This window comes from Anastrepha ludens, chromosome 2, assembly GCF_028408465.1.
Source record: "Anastrepha ludens isolate Willacy chromosome 2, idAnaLude1.1, whole genome shotgun sequence".
Taxonomy (NCBI): Eukaryota; Metazoa; Arthropoda; class Insecta; order Diptera; family Tephritidae; genus Anastrepha; species Anastrepha ludens.
In genome coordinates, this window is record NC_071498.1 from 12,854,497 (window position 1) to 12,866,320 (window position 11,824).

Here is an 11,824-nt window from a genome sequence, read left to right on the forward strand (position 1 = left end):
TATTGATCAGTAAACGGCTCGTTTCAGCTGCCTTTTTCTTTAGAAGGTAATAATGAAGCATGACTTCCCGCAAATGCTGTTTTTTTGGGACGAACGTAAACATTTTTGACGTCAGATAATAAACGATCTTTACGTTTAAAACGAATGTCGATTACTGCGAAATTGTCAAATCCGTTACTGCTTGAACAGGTAGAAGAAAGTTTCTGGCAGCAGAATGAAAGGGATGTAAAACCCGCAAGACGCCGTGGTTTTCAGAAAAATTCGGAGAAAACATTTTGAGTGGGCTTTCCAACGCCAACATTTTACGATTGGTCGAATGTTCTGTGGTCTGATGAAACGAACTTCGAGAGAGGTTTAGTTTACATCAATTTAAAATTTCAATCCTTGTTCACTTTCGAATAAATAACTCAAATATCATAAAACTTTTTTTTTCCTTTCCACAGATATTTTGGACACCTGGTTTGACGTTCATTAGGGGACGGGTGGCAACTAATAACATCCAGATTGCGTGGTAACTACCGGGGCTGTATGGCTGCTGGTGTCGACGAAATGTAATTTATTCATCTACGTTAAGCGACACCTTGGTGGGCTCTTTTATGCAGATGCTCAAAAATCAGTAGTAACTTTCTTGCGACACTAGCAGTCTCTGCTATAGAAACTGATAGCAAAATACTGGTTAGGAGAGGTATGCTTCCTACTGCATTTTATGTCAACTGATTTTATCTACTTCTTTGTAGCCAAGGCGAATCTATTAAAGGCGGTGTTGGTACATCAGCTGATTTGTTTTTTTCCGTCGCTGTGTCCATGTCAGGGCTGTCAGCCCAGAATGAACCAAGGCGAATTCATTTTTTGATTTCTACTTTTCCAATACTTTGCCGTGACAATCAAACGTACAAAACATTGTTGTTGGTCTAGTGTCACCACCTTTAATAAATGCACCTTATTTGCAGCTTACAGAAAAATACTCAATTTGATTTTTTTACTTAAAATTCAAGGTAAAAAATAAGCCAAGATATTGAAAATATGCGCCGAAAGCTCCGTCTGGGTAATTATACTTTTCTGCTACCCCTTGGCGCTTGGGCATGCAATCATGCTTACATAATATATATGTTCGCTTTGAAATGCATACGAGGATTTTGTTTGTAATAAAATTTAGATAACTAATAGGGCTATGAATAAGTTCGTGCGGTTTTTTTCGAAATTTGAAACTTTATTGACGTAAAATGGTTACAAATTTAATATTCAAAATATTGTCCATCGCTTACTACTACTTTTTCCCATCTTTCTGGCAATTCACGGATTCCCTTTGTGAAAAATTCGGTCGGTTTTGCCGCAATCCACGAATCGATCCATTTTTTGACTTCATCGTAATTACGGAAGTGCTGGTCAGCCAGGCCATGTTGCATCGATCGGAAGAGATAGTAATCGGATGGCGCAAGGTCTGGACTATACGGCGGGTGGGGTAGAACATCCCATTTGAGCGTTTCTAAGTATGTTTTGACCACTTGTGCAACATGTGGCCGAGCATTGTCATGTTGCAAAATAACTTTGTCGTGTCTATCGGCGTATTGCGGCCGTTTTTCTCGCAGTGCTCGGCTCAAACGCATCAATTGTCGTCGGTAGACATCCCCCGTAATCGTTTCATTCGGTTTCAGTAGCTCATAATACACAACACCCAGCTGGTCCCACCAGATACACAGCATAACCTTCAGGCCATGAATATTCTGCGCCGACGTCGATGTTGAAGCATGGCCAGGGTATCCATACGTTGCCCGACGTTTTGGATTGTCGTAATGGACCCACTTTTCATCACCAGTCACAATTCGATGCAAAAAACCCTTTCTTTTGTGCCGTTGAAGCAGTTGTTCGCATGCCATAAAACGGCGTTCAACGTCTCTTGGCTTCAATTCATACGGCACCCAATGGCCTACCTTTCGGATCATTCCCATGGCTTTTAAACGTTTGGAAATGGTTGATTGATCAACTCCCAAAGTTTTTGCAACCTCTTCTTGCGTTTGAGCCGGATCTTGATCGAGCAATTCCTCCAATTCGGTATCCATGAACTTTGGCGGCGCACCCTCGCGTTCTTCGTCTTCCAAGCCAAAATCACCACTTTTAAAGCGTGCAAACCACTTCTGGCACGTTCGCTCAGATAGAGCATGCTCACCATAAACTTCCACCAAGATACGATGACTTTCGGCTGATTTTTTCTTCATATTAAAATAATGAAGAAGAATTCCCCGCAAAAACACATTATTTGGCACGAAATTCGACATTTTCAAGTGTGGTAAAAATATTGTTGTTTACGCTTCAAATAAAAAACTTATACTGACGTTTGTGCCTTACGACAGTAGCTCTCCAATGAATGTTTGGAAATGTGGATCGATGGAATAATAATCAAGTTACGCCATCTGTTGTAAAACCGCACGAACTTATAAATAGACCTATTAAAAAAAAAATTACAAAATTTTGAAGTACTGTAGTCCAGTAATTGTGTTGTATACAGAGCACATCGACTTCAACGCCTGCCGTCTGCGTGATGCGTCTCGTCATACATTTGTTTGTACGTGCACAAGCCGAATAATTTGGTCAACATGTCGTCTAAGTTATGTTCCATCCATTGTTGTCGATGGCGTCTGGCGCCAACTTTTACATTCCTCGGGCGATTTGAACCGCTCGTAATGTACATTTCATGTGATTTAATTTATAAATTTTCGCAGTTATAAGAAAGTTTACTTCAATAGCTTTTTCTGTTGTTTAAAATGCTTTATTCTTGTTTTTCTTCGAGTTGTGCGACAAAAGTGGCAACAAAAGAAAATAAAAAAGGAGGAAAAGAAGAGATTAAATTTTAGTGCAACCCAAAATTTATTGCGTGGCGTTGAGGCAGATGTTCACTTTTGGAAGTTGGTGACGGGTAATGGATAACGAGTGTGACAATCCAGCTTATTTTTTGATCGAAAATTATAATACGAACTACTTCAAAGCGATCCTAATAAATAACAACAGGTGCATGCATTCTGAGCGCAAAGTAAAGTTTTGTCACGCTGCATTCCACGTAGACCCCAGAGCCGGAGCCGTGCTCGGTCGTGGAGCCATCCGTGAAAATGCGAAAACAGGCTCATTTTCGGAGCTTGACCCAATTGAGCCTCTGGCAGCACCACACTGTATTATGTTACTAAATATAGGCCAATCCTCAAGCTGCTTATAACCTTCTAAAATGTTCGAGACTATAGGGAAAGAGAAGATGTATTTCGGCGTTAAGAGTATAAGCTCACATCACCAACACCGCATTGTCGCTGGACAGTCTATGCATATGAACTTAGCGATATTTAGCGAATACCGCATTGACACGTTTTTAACTTGACTCGAAATTGAATGCATATACACTGATTTTTCCAAAGCATTCAACAAAGTATCCCATCGCATTCTTCTGCGCGAGCTAGCCTTGCTTGGTTTCCACTCTATATTTGAAGCGTTTGAATTGCTATTTAAGTAATAGGTGTTGCGTTGTCTCAATTGAAGGGGGTTTTGCTATTCCTTCTATTGCATTACCTGGCGTTCGTCAGGGAAGTATCTTAGGACCTTTACTTTGTATCCTTTTTATTCATCTTTGCTCTTTTTATTAATGATATGGGCAGTAGTTTTTCGTTTTTTCTTCCCTAAATTTCGCCCCTCCACACCTTCGTACAACTCCCGCCTCCTTATGATTAAGCCCAAGTCACTAAAACTAGATAAACTATTATTTCCTTGCCTGTTCTGCATGGCTTGTTGATGGTGTAATCGATTGCTAGCTATTCAAGGTCTTATTTCCGTGAAGTGATAATTTTCCTTTTTACCTCAAGACGCTCAGTGCGAATTGTGCAGGAATGCCATTGCCCAACGATATTTCGAATTCTATTTTGCTTGATTTTCTTTGCCTTAGAATGTGTTTTTGAGGTGAAACTTCTTAGGCGTGGATGGACGAGCGAGAATGGAAAGTAAAATTTCAAAGGCATGCAACGTTTTTGGCATTTTCGTTCCGCGAGAGAGAAAATAGATATAACGTAGAGGAAAAGGAGAGAGAGAGCTATACCTTATATATATTTTAGATACACTTTAGACTATTTTTCCTGAGTTTTTCCTTGTGGTTGCTAATTTCTAGTGAGAAATAACACTGTCTACTTTTTGGTGCTTGTTTGTTGGTGCAAATTTGTAGGAAATATATTTTTGGTGCCTACTTTTTGGCGTTATATTTCCTTGGTGCCTGCTGTGTGGGGCGTTTTTTGGTCCCAATTTCATTAGCGTTTTTTTTGGTGCCTACTTTTTGGCGCTTATTTTCGTTTCTAAGGTAGTGTTTGTACGTACTATAAAGTGCTATCCATTCCGGCGTCCAATTTGTTAGTATTGCCTTGCGGTAATTTGTGTCGTAGCTGCGGTCCTGGAGTCGCTGCGTTTGTGCGCTAGTAGTGCGCGTTGTTGCGACGGTTTGTGTCCGGCGTTTGCCTACACCAGTCGACCCTTCTCCGTTGTTTGTAAATTTTGACTATTTGTAGTCTCTGCAAATGTTGTGAATTTATTTAGATATATATTCTTTCTCTCTCTCTCTCTTTCATTCTCTCTCTTTGCCTGCATTGAAAGTTTCACTTTTATGTGTACTGCTGACGCACTTTTTTTTTTTAAATTACAACATTATATTAAATTTTGTTTTAGTGCTTTTTTTACTTTGTTCTTAGTTTCTTTTTAATCAGCAGAAACCTTTGTAGTTTACAGAATTTTTCAAAATAGATAGATTGAAAAATGCCACAGACTATCAAAATCATCCTGTATATGTATATTAAAACTGTCAGTTTCATGATATATCCGGAATTCGAAATTAACTTAGTACATTTCGAGACGGGTTCGGAATCACTTCGCGACCAGTTCGGGACTTGGCCGCGTTCAATTTGTGACTAGCTTGGAACCAATTCGAGATCAGTTCAGTGCTCAGTGCTAATAAAGGACGAGAATGATCTTTTTCGGACTGCTTCGGACTGAACGAGTGCACCTTCTTTATTTTAGATATTCTCTCCAGCAAATTATTGTAATAAGAGTTCTTTGTGAGAGAAAAATTAAATTCAAAATTGAAGTTTCATTCCGTGAATAAGCTTTATTTTGTTTTTGTTTTTCATAAGCTTATGAATAACATTTTCCTCGCAATACAAATTTTGTAGGATGAGTCTTATTTTATGGAGGAAAAATATATATTTTTTGTACAGAAAAAAAGTTATATTTTTTATTTTTGTAAAAAAATAAGTTACATTTTTTATTTTTACAGCAAAGGGAGTTTTTATATTTTTGTTTTTAAAACAAAAAATAATTTTTTAGTTTAATTTTAATTAATTCAATTTTGTTTTTAATTTATGTTTAAGATAAGTTTTACTTTTTAAAAATAAAAATAAATTTATTTTGTAAAATAAAACTTATTTTTCTTTCATAAAATTCATCTTATACAATTTCCATTACGAGGAAAAAAATAACGCTTGACATAAATGTCATTAATTAAATATAAAATGAAAGATAAAAAATTAGGTTTATCGCAGCTGTGAAGATCTTTTAGCAACGACAATTTTTTAGGAACACTTTTGGTGCCATAACTCTTTTTTATGCTTTCTATTTCAAACTACTGTGTTTCTATTTCAAAATGCGCACACAAACTCTTTAGATTTCTTTAGTTGGCTTAAATTGAAAACTCACTTAAAGTGTATAGAAAAAATTCAAGTAGATTTCAATTGAAAATAAGAACATCGAAGTTTAAATAAAAGAAATTTCGCTCAAAATTTTATGTGAAGTTGTGTGTTTTGACCAGAAAAATCAATAGTCTAAGCCAAAGCGAACCTAAAAAAGTAGTGACTAAGTCGCAATGTCGTACCTTCGTTGGCTGTGTGCCATGCACTTCGCCAAGCTGACGCGTTATAGCAGCGCCCTCGTGGAAACAGTGAATGCCTTTCGTCTGCACCGACAGCAGAAAACTTTGGCGTGTGAAGCAGCGGCGAAAGCACGTGCTGAGTTTTGGTCACGCTTAGCTGAAAAACTTCGCCGAATTCGAACTGAACGTCCAACATTTCGGCGCAAATCGATACAGTCTCGATGTCTGAATCATGAGCATCCAACCAAAATGCATGCGCATGAGACAGGCACCGAAGTTGTGAAAGATTCTGGGAGTTTTCGCTCAGCCGCAAAACAAGTTAACGAATGTAGATTTAATGGAGAACCAGGGAATCAAACGCCGCAACCAACCACTGCGTTGTCCACTGTGCTTCGGAGTAGCCTCCGTAAAACAAGAGAAACGATCAGTAAGCTGTCAGAACAACAAAAGCAATCACTCAGAGGCGTGCTGCAACAGCTCCAAGAACAGCGACAGTCCTCAGCAAAGTCAGCTAGTAAAAAAAGCATCGCAACGTCGCGAAAGCCACTTACATTGCATGCTATGTCAAAGAGTTGTACCAGGTCCGAGGGAGAGCCGCCAGGCGAGCTACAACAACTTGCGCCGCAAGCAGATGAAAAAACTGCCACCAAAGCAAATAAATCGCATGATGAACCCAATGTGTTGGTGCGTTCGACCGCACATAACCAGTCGAAGCACAAAACACTGCTACCTCTGCCCACTATGCAAAAGTGCTATTCCCCATGTCAGTCGTCGGAGATGCAAAAGGCAATGCTTTTGCCTGAGAGACCGAATATACTGGTGTTGCCCGAAATGAACGATCCTCTTTTGACGCTGCAGAAGCATGCCTCATCTGCATACTATAGGCTACAACAGTTGTCTGAGAAAACTAGCAAGCAACCATTGAAATCGCTGCCAGCTCCGGCCAATACCCTAAAATCCTCTGCGGATCGCCAGATATCGACTGCACCTCATGCTTGTCGCCTACCAACACAGGTTGCCACCTCTATGAAAATACTTGTAACAGAGGTTTTGGATAAACCCAAAACCATATCCTTACCTGCTGGACGTTCTGTTTCTGAACGCCCAAAGCGTAGTGTGCACATTGAAGAGAAGAAACGGGGTCCTGTGCAAGCAGGTAATCAGCCCGAGGGAAAACGAAAAAAATTCTAAATGGTTTTGCTTTCAGCAGTGTTCATTAAATGTAATTTTTGTGTATCTATTTTTACCCACAGAATATCAACAGTAACAATACAAATAATTAAAATTTATTCAACGGAATTATTTTCGAGCATTTTTGAAATAAACCCAAGCAAGATAAAATTTAGTAGTTTCAAGAAATATCTACATAAGTGTTCGCTTGGAATCAACTTTGAATAAATTTGCAGTATATCTCAATTAACGCAAAAAAGAATTGGAACATTTTTAATTATTTACTAACTGCCATGCATATTTCACTAAAAGGAGAACCTAGGTTATGTTAAATTGCAGCGGTTCTCCACTATGCGACATACTCGGACTTGCAGTGCATTTTGATGCCGTGACTCATTTGAAAATTGCCCACCTAAAATAGTAAAACTGCGTTTGGATAGAACAGAACAGTGTCACAGAAGTTGCGAGATTGTCTCTTCCCCTTTCTCATCCAGATAACTTCTGCACAAAACATGTGTCTGCACGGCCATCCTCTGATCGCGTCTCCCTATTAGGTAGTATCCCGTTATAATGGAAATCGGTGTGCCAAGATCATGGTTATTTTAGCCTAACAGAGATTTTGTGTGTTTAGCAGTGAGGTTAGGTTAAATGGCTGCCGTTGCTTGGGGCCCACTTGGACAAAAATACAAAAATTCGCCCCTTGTGATATCATAGAGAGGAAAGAAGAAGAGAGGGAAGAAGCGACCTTGGGATTAAGGAATGATGCTCATGCACTTACGACGATGCCGACGGTGGCTAATTTACGTTCGTTATTAGACGCATAAAGCTACTGATGAACTTCACCAGGTGTATGATATTTAAACCAGCTACATCGGCAGATGTATGAGAGCCCAGATATCTAAATCTTTGCCAGACGAGAGCAAGGCAGCTGAAAGGAAGGTACTGAGATGATTTAACCTCGTCCTCCAGGCAGCCTCTGCATAATGGGCTAGAGGCAATCCCAAGTGTTACCACATGGACACCTAATGCAAAATGTCTGGTAAGGATGCTCACCAAATTCGAGAGCTGCGGCTTTGTTAGCCTTAGAAGCTCCCTCAAACGCCCCAGATCTATCCGTGGCCAGAAGGATCTCGTGACTATGCACGTTTGCCCACTAGCCCATCGCTCTTTGAGTTTACGCGGCGCCCATCTTTCCAGGAACAGACCACAGATTCTCGAGGGAACTCCAAACCTCTCATTCTGCAACGAAACCGTATCCAAAGTTCCCTTTCTAGCCAGTTCATCAGCCCAGCAGTTTTCCTCTATGCCGCTGTGGTCGGGAACCCAAATGAGCCTGATATCGAAGTATTCGGATGCAATCGAGAGAGAAACCAGACATCCTCGGTCAATCTCGAACGCACAAACAACGAGTCCAAGGTCCTAATTGCCGTTTGGCTGCCGGAGCATATGTTTACTTCGTTAACGGTAATTACCGTTCCTTAATTGCTGCTACCTCCGCTTGGAAAACACTACAGTGGTTCGAAAGCCTGAATTTCAGCTTGTTGGGGAGCTCGTCACAGAATACTCCCCCACTGACCCTTCCGTCTAACTTCGAGTTTAGCAGTGAGAGTCAGCCGGAATTGTCTGGTCATTCTACAAGTGGGTTCGTTATATCAACTTTCGTCAGCTATTCTAATAAAAATTTTAGAAATAAGTAGCTTACATCTCTGTGTCTGTGTCAGCTTTGTGAAAAATCGCGCTTGTTCATCTTCTCTACAATTTCCGTCGATGTCGCAGTGGCGAGAAATCCAGGTTTCCTGACTGTGAAACGACTCAACCATCCCGTTACATCTCGTTAAGAGATGTGCGGCATTTCATTTACTTTAGAAGTTGTCTATTGCTTTGTAAGCGATTTTATTGTCCTCAGTTTATCAGTGAAAATGTAGATTTTTTTCTCCAAGTATCGCTACAGTGTTCAGTGCAGTGTCCAGTATCATGGCCTTAATTATTACCGTTAGTTCAGCCTTAAAAACTCTGCAGTACTCGGAGAGCCGAAAGTTGAAGTTGATCGCCATACGGAATATATACCTCACTCTACTATCGCACTTGAAGCTATGCGTGGAAGGACTCGCTCTATCCATTCGCACCCTTCCTTTGAGAGTAGGAGACTTGTGAACGTTGTGGTGGAAGTTGTAGGTCGGTTGCTTCAAATATAAAATTAGGAGTGTGCACAATGTGATTTGGACAAAAAAATGGAGAGCCTACCGGTGAAACCAAAGAAAGGATCTCCATATGTGCATTAGACATAGCGCGCTTCATTTTGAATTTGTTGCTTGTAGTTACGAAAAAAACGGAGATAATACGAGAGGATCTCACTGAGTTTCTATATTTTAGTGCTAGCGCTTAATTAACACAAAAATTATAGGTTAACTTGTTTAAATACATGAAATTTCGGGGTTTTTGAGCCGAAGTTTACCCCCGGTTGCCTCCTCGTAAGAAACTCAAAATTGCGCACTCCTCCGTCAGAACTTGAAACCAATCGACTAGTTTTATTTTAGTTTCTCCTTGTCCACTCCACTCGGAAGCATAGGTCATCGACAAGCATCTTCTATCGTACATGGCTCTGGGTTGCTGTTTTTGCGCCGTCCCATTTGTTGTCAGCATCTGCTAGCGCGAGCAACATCGACCTTCTTCAAGTATTTTTTGGCCGACCGCGACCTCTGCTCTCTTGCGGCTTCCAGTCGAATGAAATTTTCGTGATGCTATCTGGTGGTTTTCTAAGCGTGTGATCTACTCATAGCCCTTTTCTGCGTTTGATTTGCCATAGAATGGGTCCCTCATTCGTTGATTTCCACAGCTCGTCGTTGCTGATGGCGTTTGGCCTGAATATTCTGCAAATGATGCGGAGGCATTTGTTGACGAACCATGTTTCACTTTCGAACAACAATACAGACTTTACTCATGAGCTGAATATTTGCAGTTTAGAGCACTACGAGATTTGCCGACTAGCGCATACTGTATGCAATCGCTCTAATGTAGCCCTGGCTGTGTTTAGCCTGCAGTTGACATCGTCATTTGTTTCACCGTCTGCCGTGATAGCGCAACCGAACTAGCAGAAGCTGTCGACTAAAGCCCAGATTTATGTTTCTCGGTCAGATGAGAAAGTCGTTGGGTATACTTTGCATCTACATGCAGCCAACATGGGCCGAGGTTTTATCCCCAAGCTTGTGCCTTGTCGGTATATATTCCTTCACTTTCTCTTTCTCTGTAAAGTAGGTTTGAATCTCATGAGTGACAATTCGTCCTTATCAATATTTTTGCACTCAACTAAGTCATCCTCTTCTGGCGGTAGTTGTATAATATCAATAGCAAGCACACATTTTCCTCCTTAGAGATAAAAAAGCCGAAAGTGGAAGAGTTTTTTTGTAATACGTAATTTACTGAAAAAAATATGAAAAATGTTCAACAAATTCGTAATTAGTTTCTGCATTTAGAGTCTGATAGGAAATTATTAATTATATTAGCGTAAAACCTTTTTATGGTCGATCTTTAACTCCTTGACGATGCTACGACTACTAACTACTTCTTTGATTTTATCGAAATTTTTTTGACATCAAAAATGCTTACACGGCTTCACAATTTCAGCAGGCTGGCTTAGGTTTTCGCCTTTATCAAAGAAAAAAACAGAAAACGAATTTTTTAGTACAAAATTTCACCTTTTAAATTGTTTGGTCGATACTTTACGAGATACCGATCACTGCAGTCATCTACGGAGAAAATAATGGATTTATTTTTCCCCACACTAATATTTAATTTTCCAGCGAGAATATGGAAATCGACTGACTAAAACTGAAAAAATCGGTAACTGGCTGAGCTCACTTTTCTCAGAACGCAAAAAATTTAACTTTGTGTAGAAAACTGTTCTATTTCCCCCAATTTCTGACACTATAGTTGTATGCAGAAGAAAATTGTAGATAAGAAGTAACAGTCACAAAGTACAGATAGGAATTATTTTTCAAATTTCTTGGAAATCGGTACCTAGCAGAGGGAGACTACAATGCTAAGCACGTAACATGGGGATCTAGGATAACCACCATGAAAGGAAGACATCTATATGAGACCATTAAGGCAAATAACAACAGCATATTAATCACTGGAGGACCGACGTATTGGCCAACTGACACTAAAAAACTTCCTGACTTAATCGACTTCTGTATTACGAAAAACCTGACTCATGAAAAGATTGCAATAAAATCATGCCTTGACTTATCATTAGACTACTCACCAAAAATAATAACGCTCCAGGATAGACCTGTTAGAAAAATCATCACCACGCTATATAACCATAAGACGAACTGGAATATATTTCGCGATGTCATAAAAGAAAACATGGAAACTCGAGTTTCTTTGAAATCCTCCACCGAACTGGACAATGCAATCGTATACTTAAACGATAACATAATAAAAGCAGTAAACAATCGACATCAATATTAGACACTTTAACAACAAAGAAAATCCCTGCTTTTATTTTAGACTAAATCAAACAAAAACGCAAACTCAGGAAAGACTGGCAACGCTCCAAACACCCAGCTAAACTAAACAAATCATCAAATGAACTCAAAAAAATTCGCCAAGAACATAATGACAATCAACTGAAGAAGTACTTTAGCAGCCTCGATACAACTAGAGCTACCAACAATTACTATAGAAAGCAACTAAAAAACTCACTAAAACAACCATACACAAGCCTCCAATAAAAATAAATTCCAACACATGGGCAAGAACAAGCAA

At 39.7% G+C, this 11,824-nt stretch overlaps 1 protein-coding gene across 1 annotated transcript; it reads left to right on the forward strand.

Annotated features, from left to right (window-relative positions):
• Nucleotides 1-5,706: 5,706 nt before the first annotated feature.
• Nucleotides 5,707-7,289, forward strand: LOC128856471 (uncharacterized). The gene is made up of 2 exons (XM_054091777.1): nt 5,707-7,040; nt 7,138-7,289. Exons 1-2 carry the CDS (start codon nt 5,879-5,881, stop codon nt 7,149-7,151), a joined length of 1,176 nt encoding a protein of 391 aa, XP_053947752.1. The 5' UTR covers nt 5,707-5,878; the 3' UTR covers nt 7,152-7,289.
• The last annotated feature ends 4,535 nt before the right edge of the window (nt 7,290-11,824 follow it).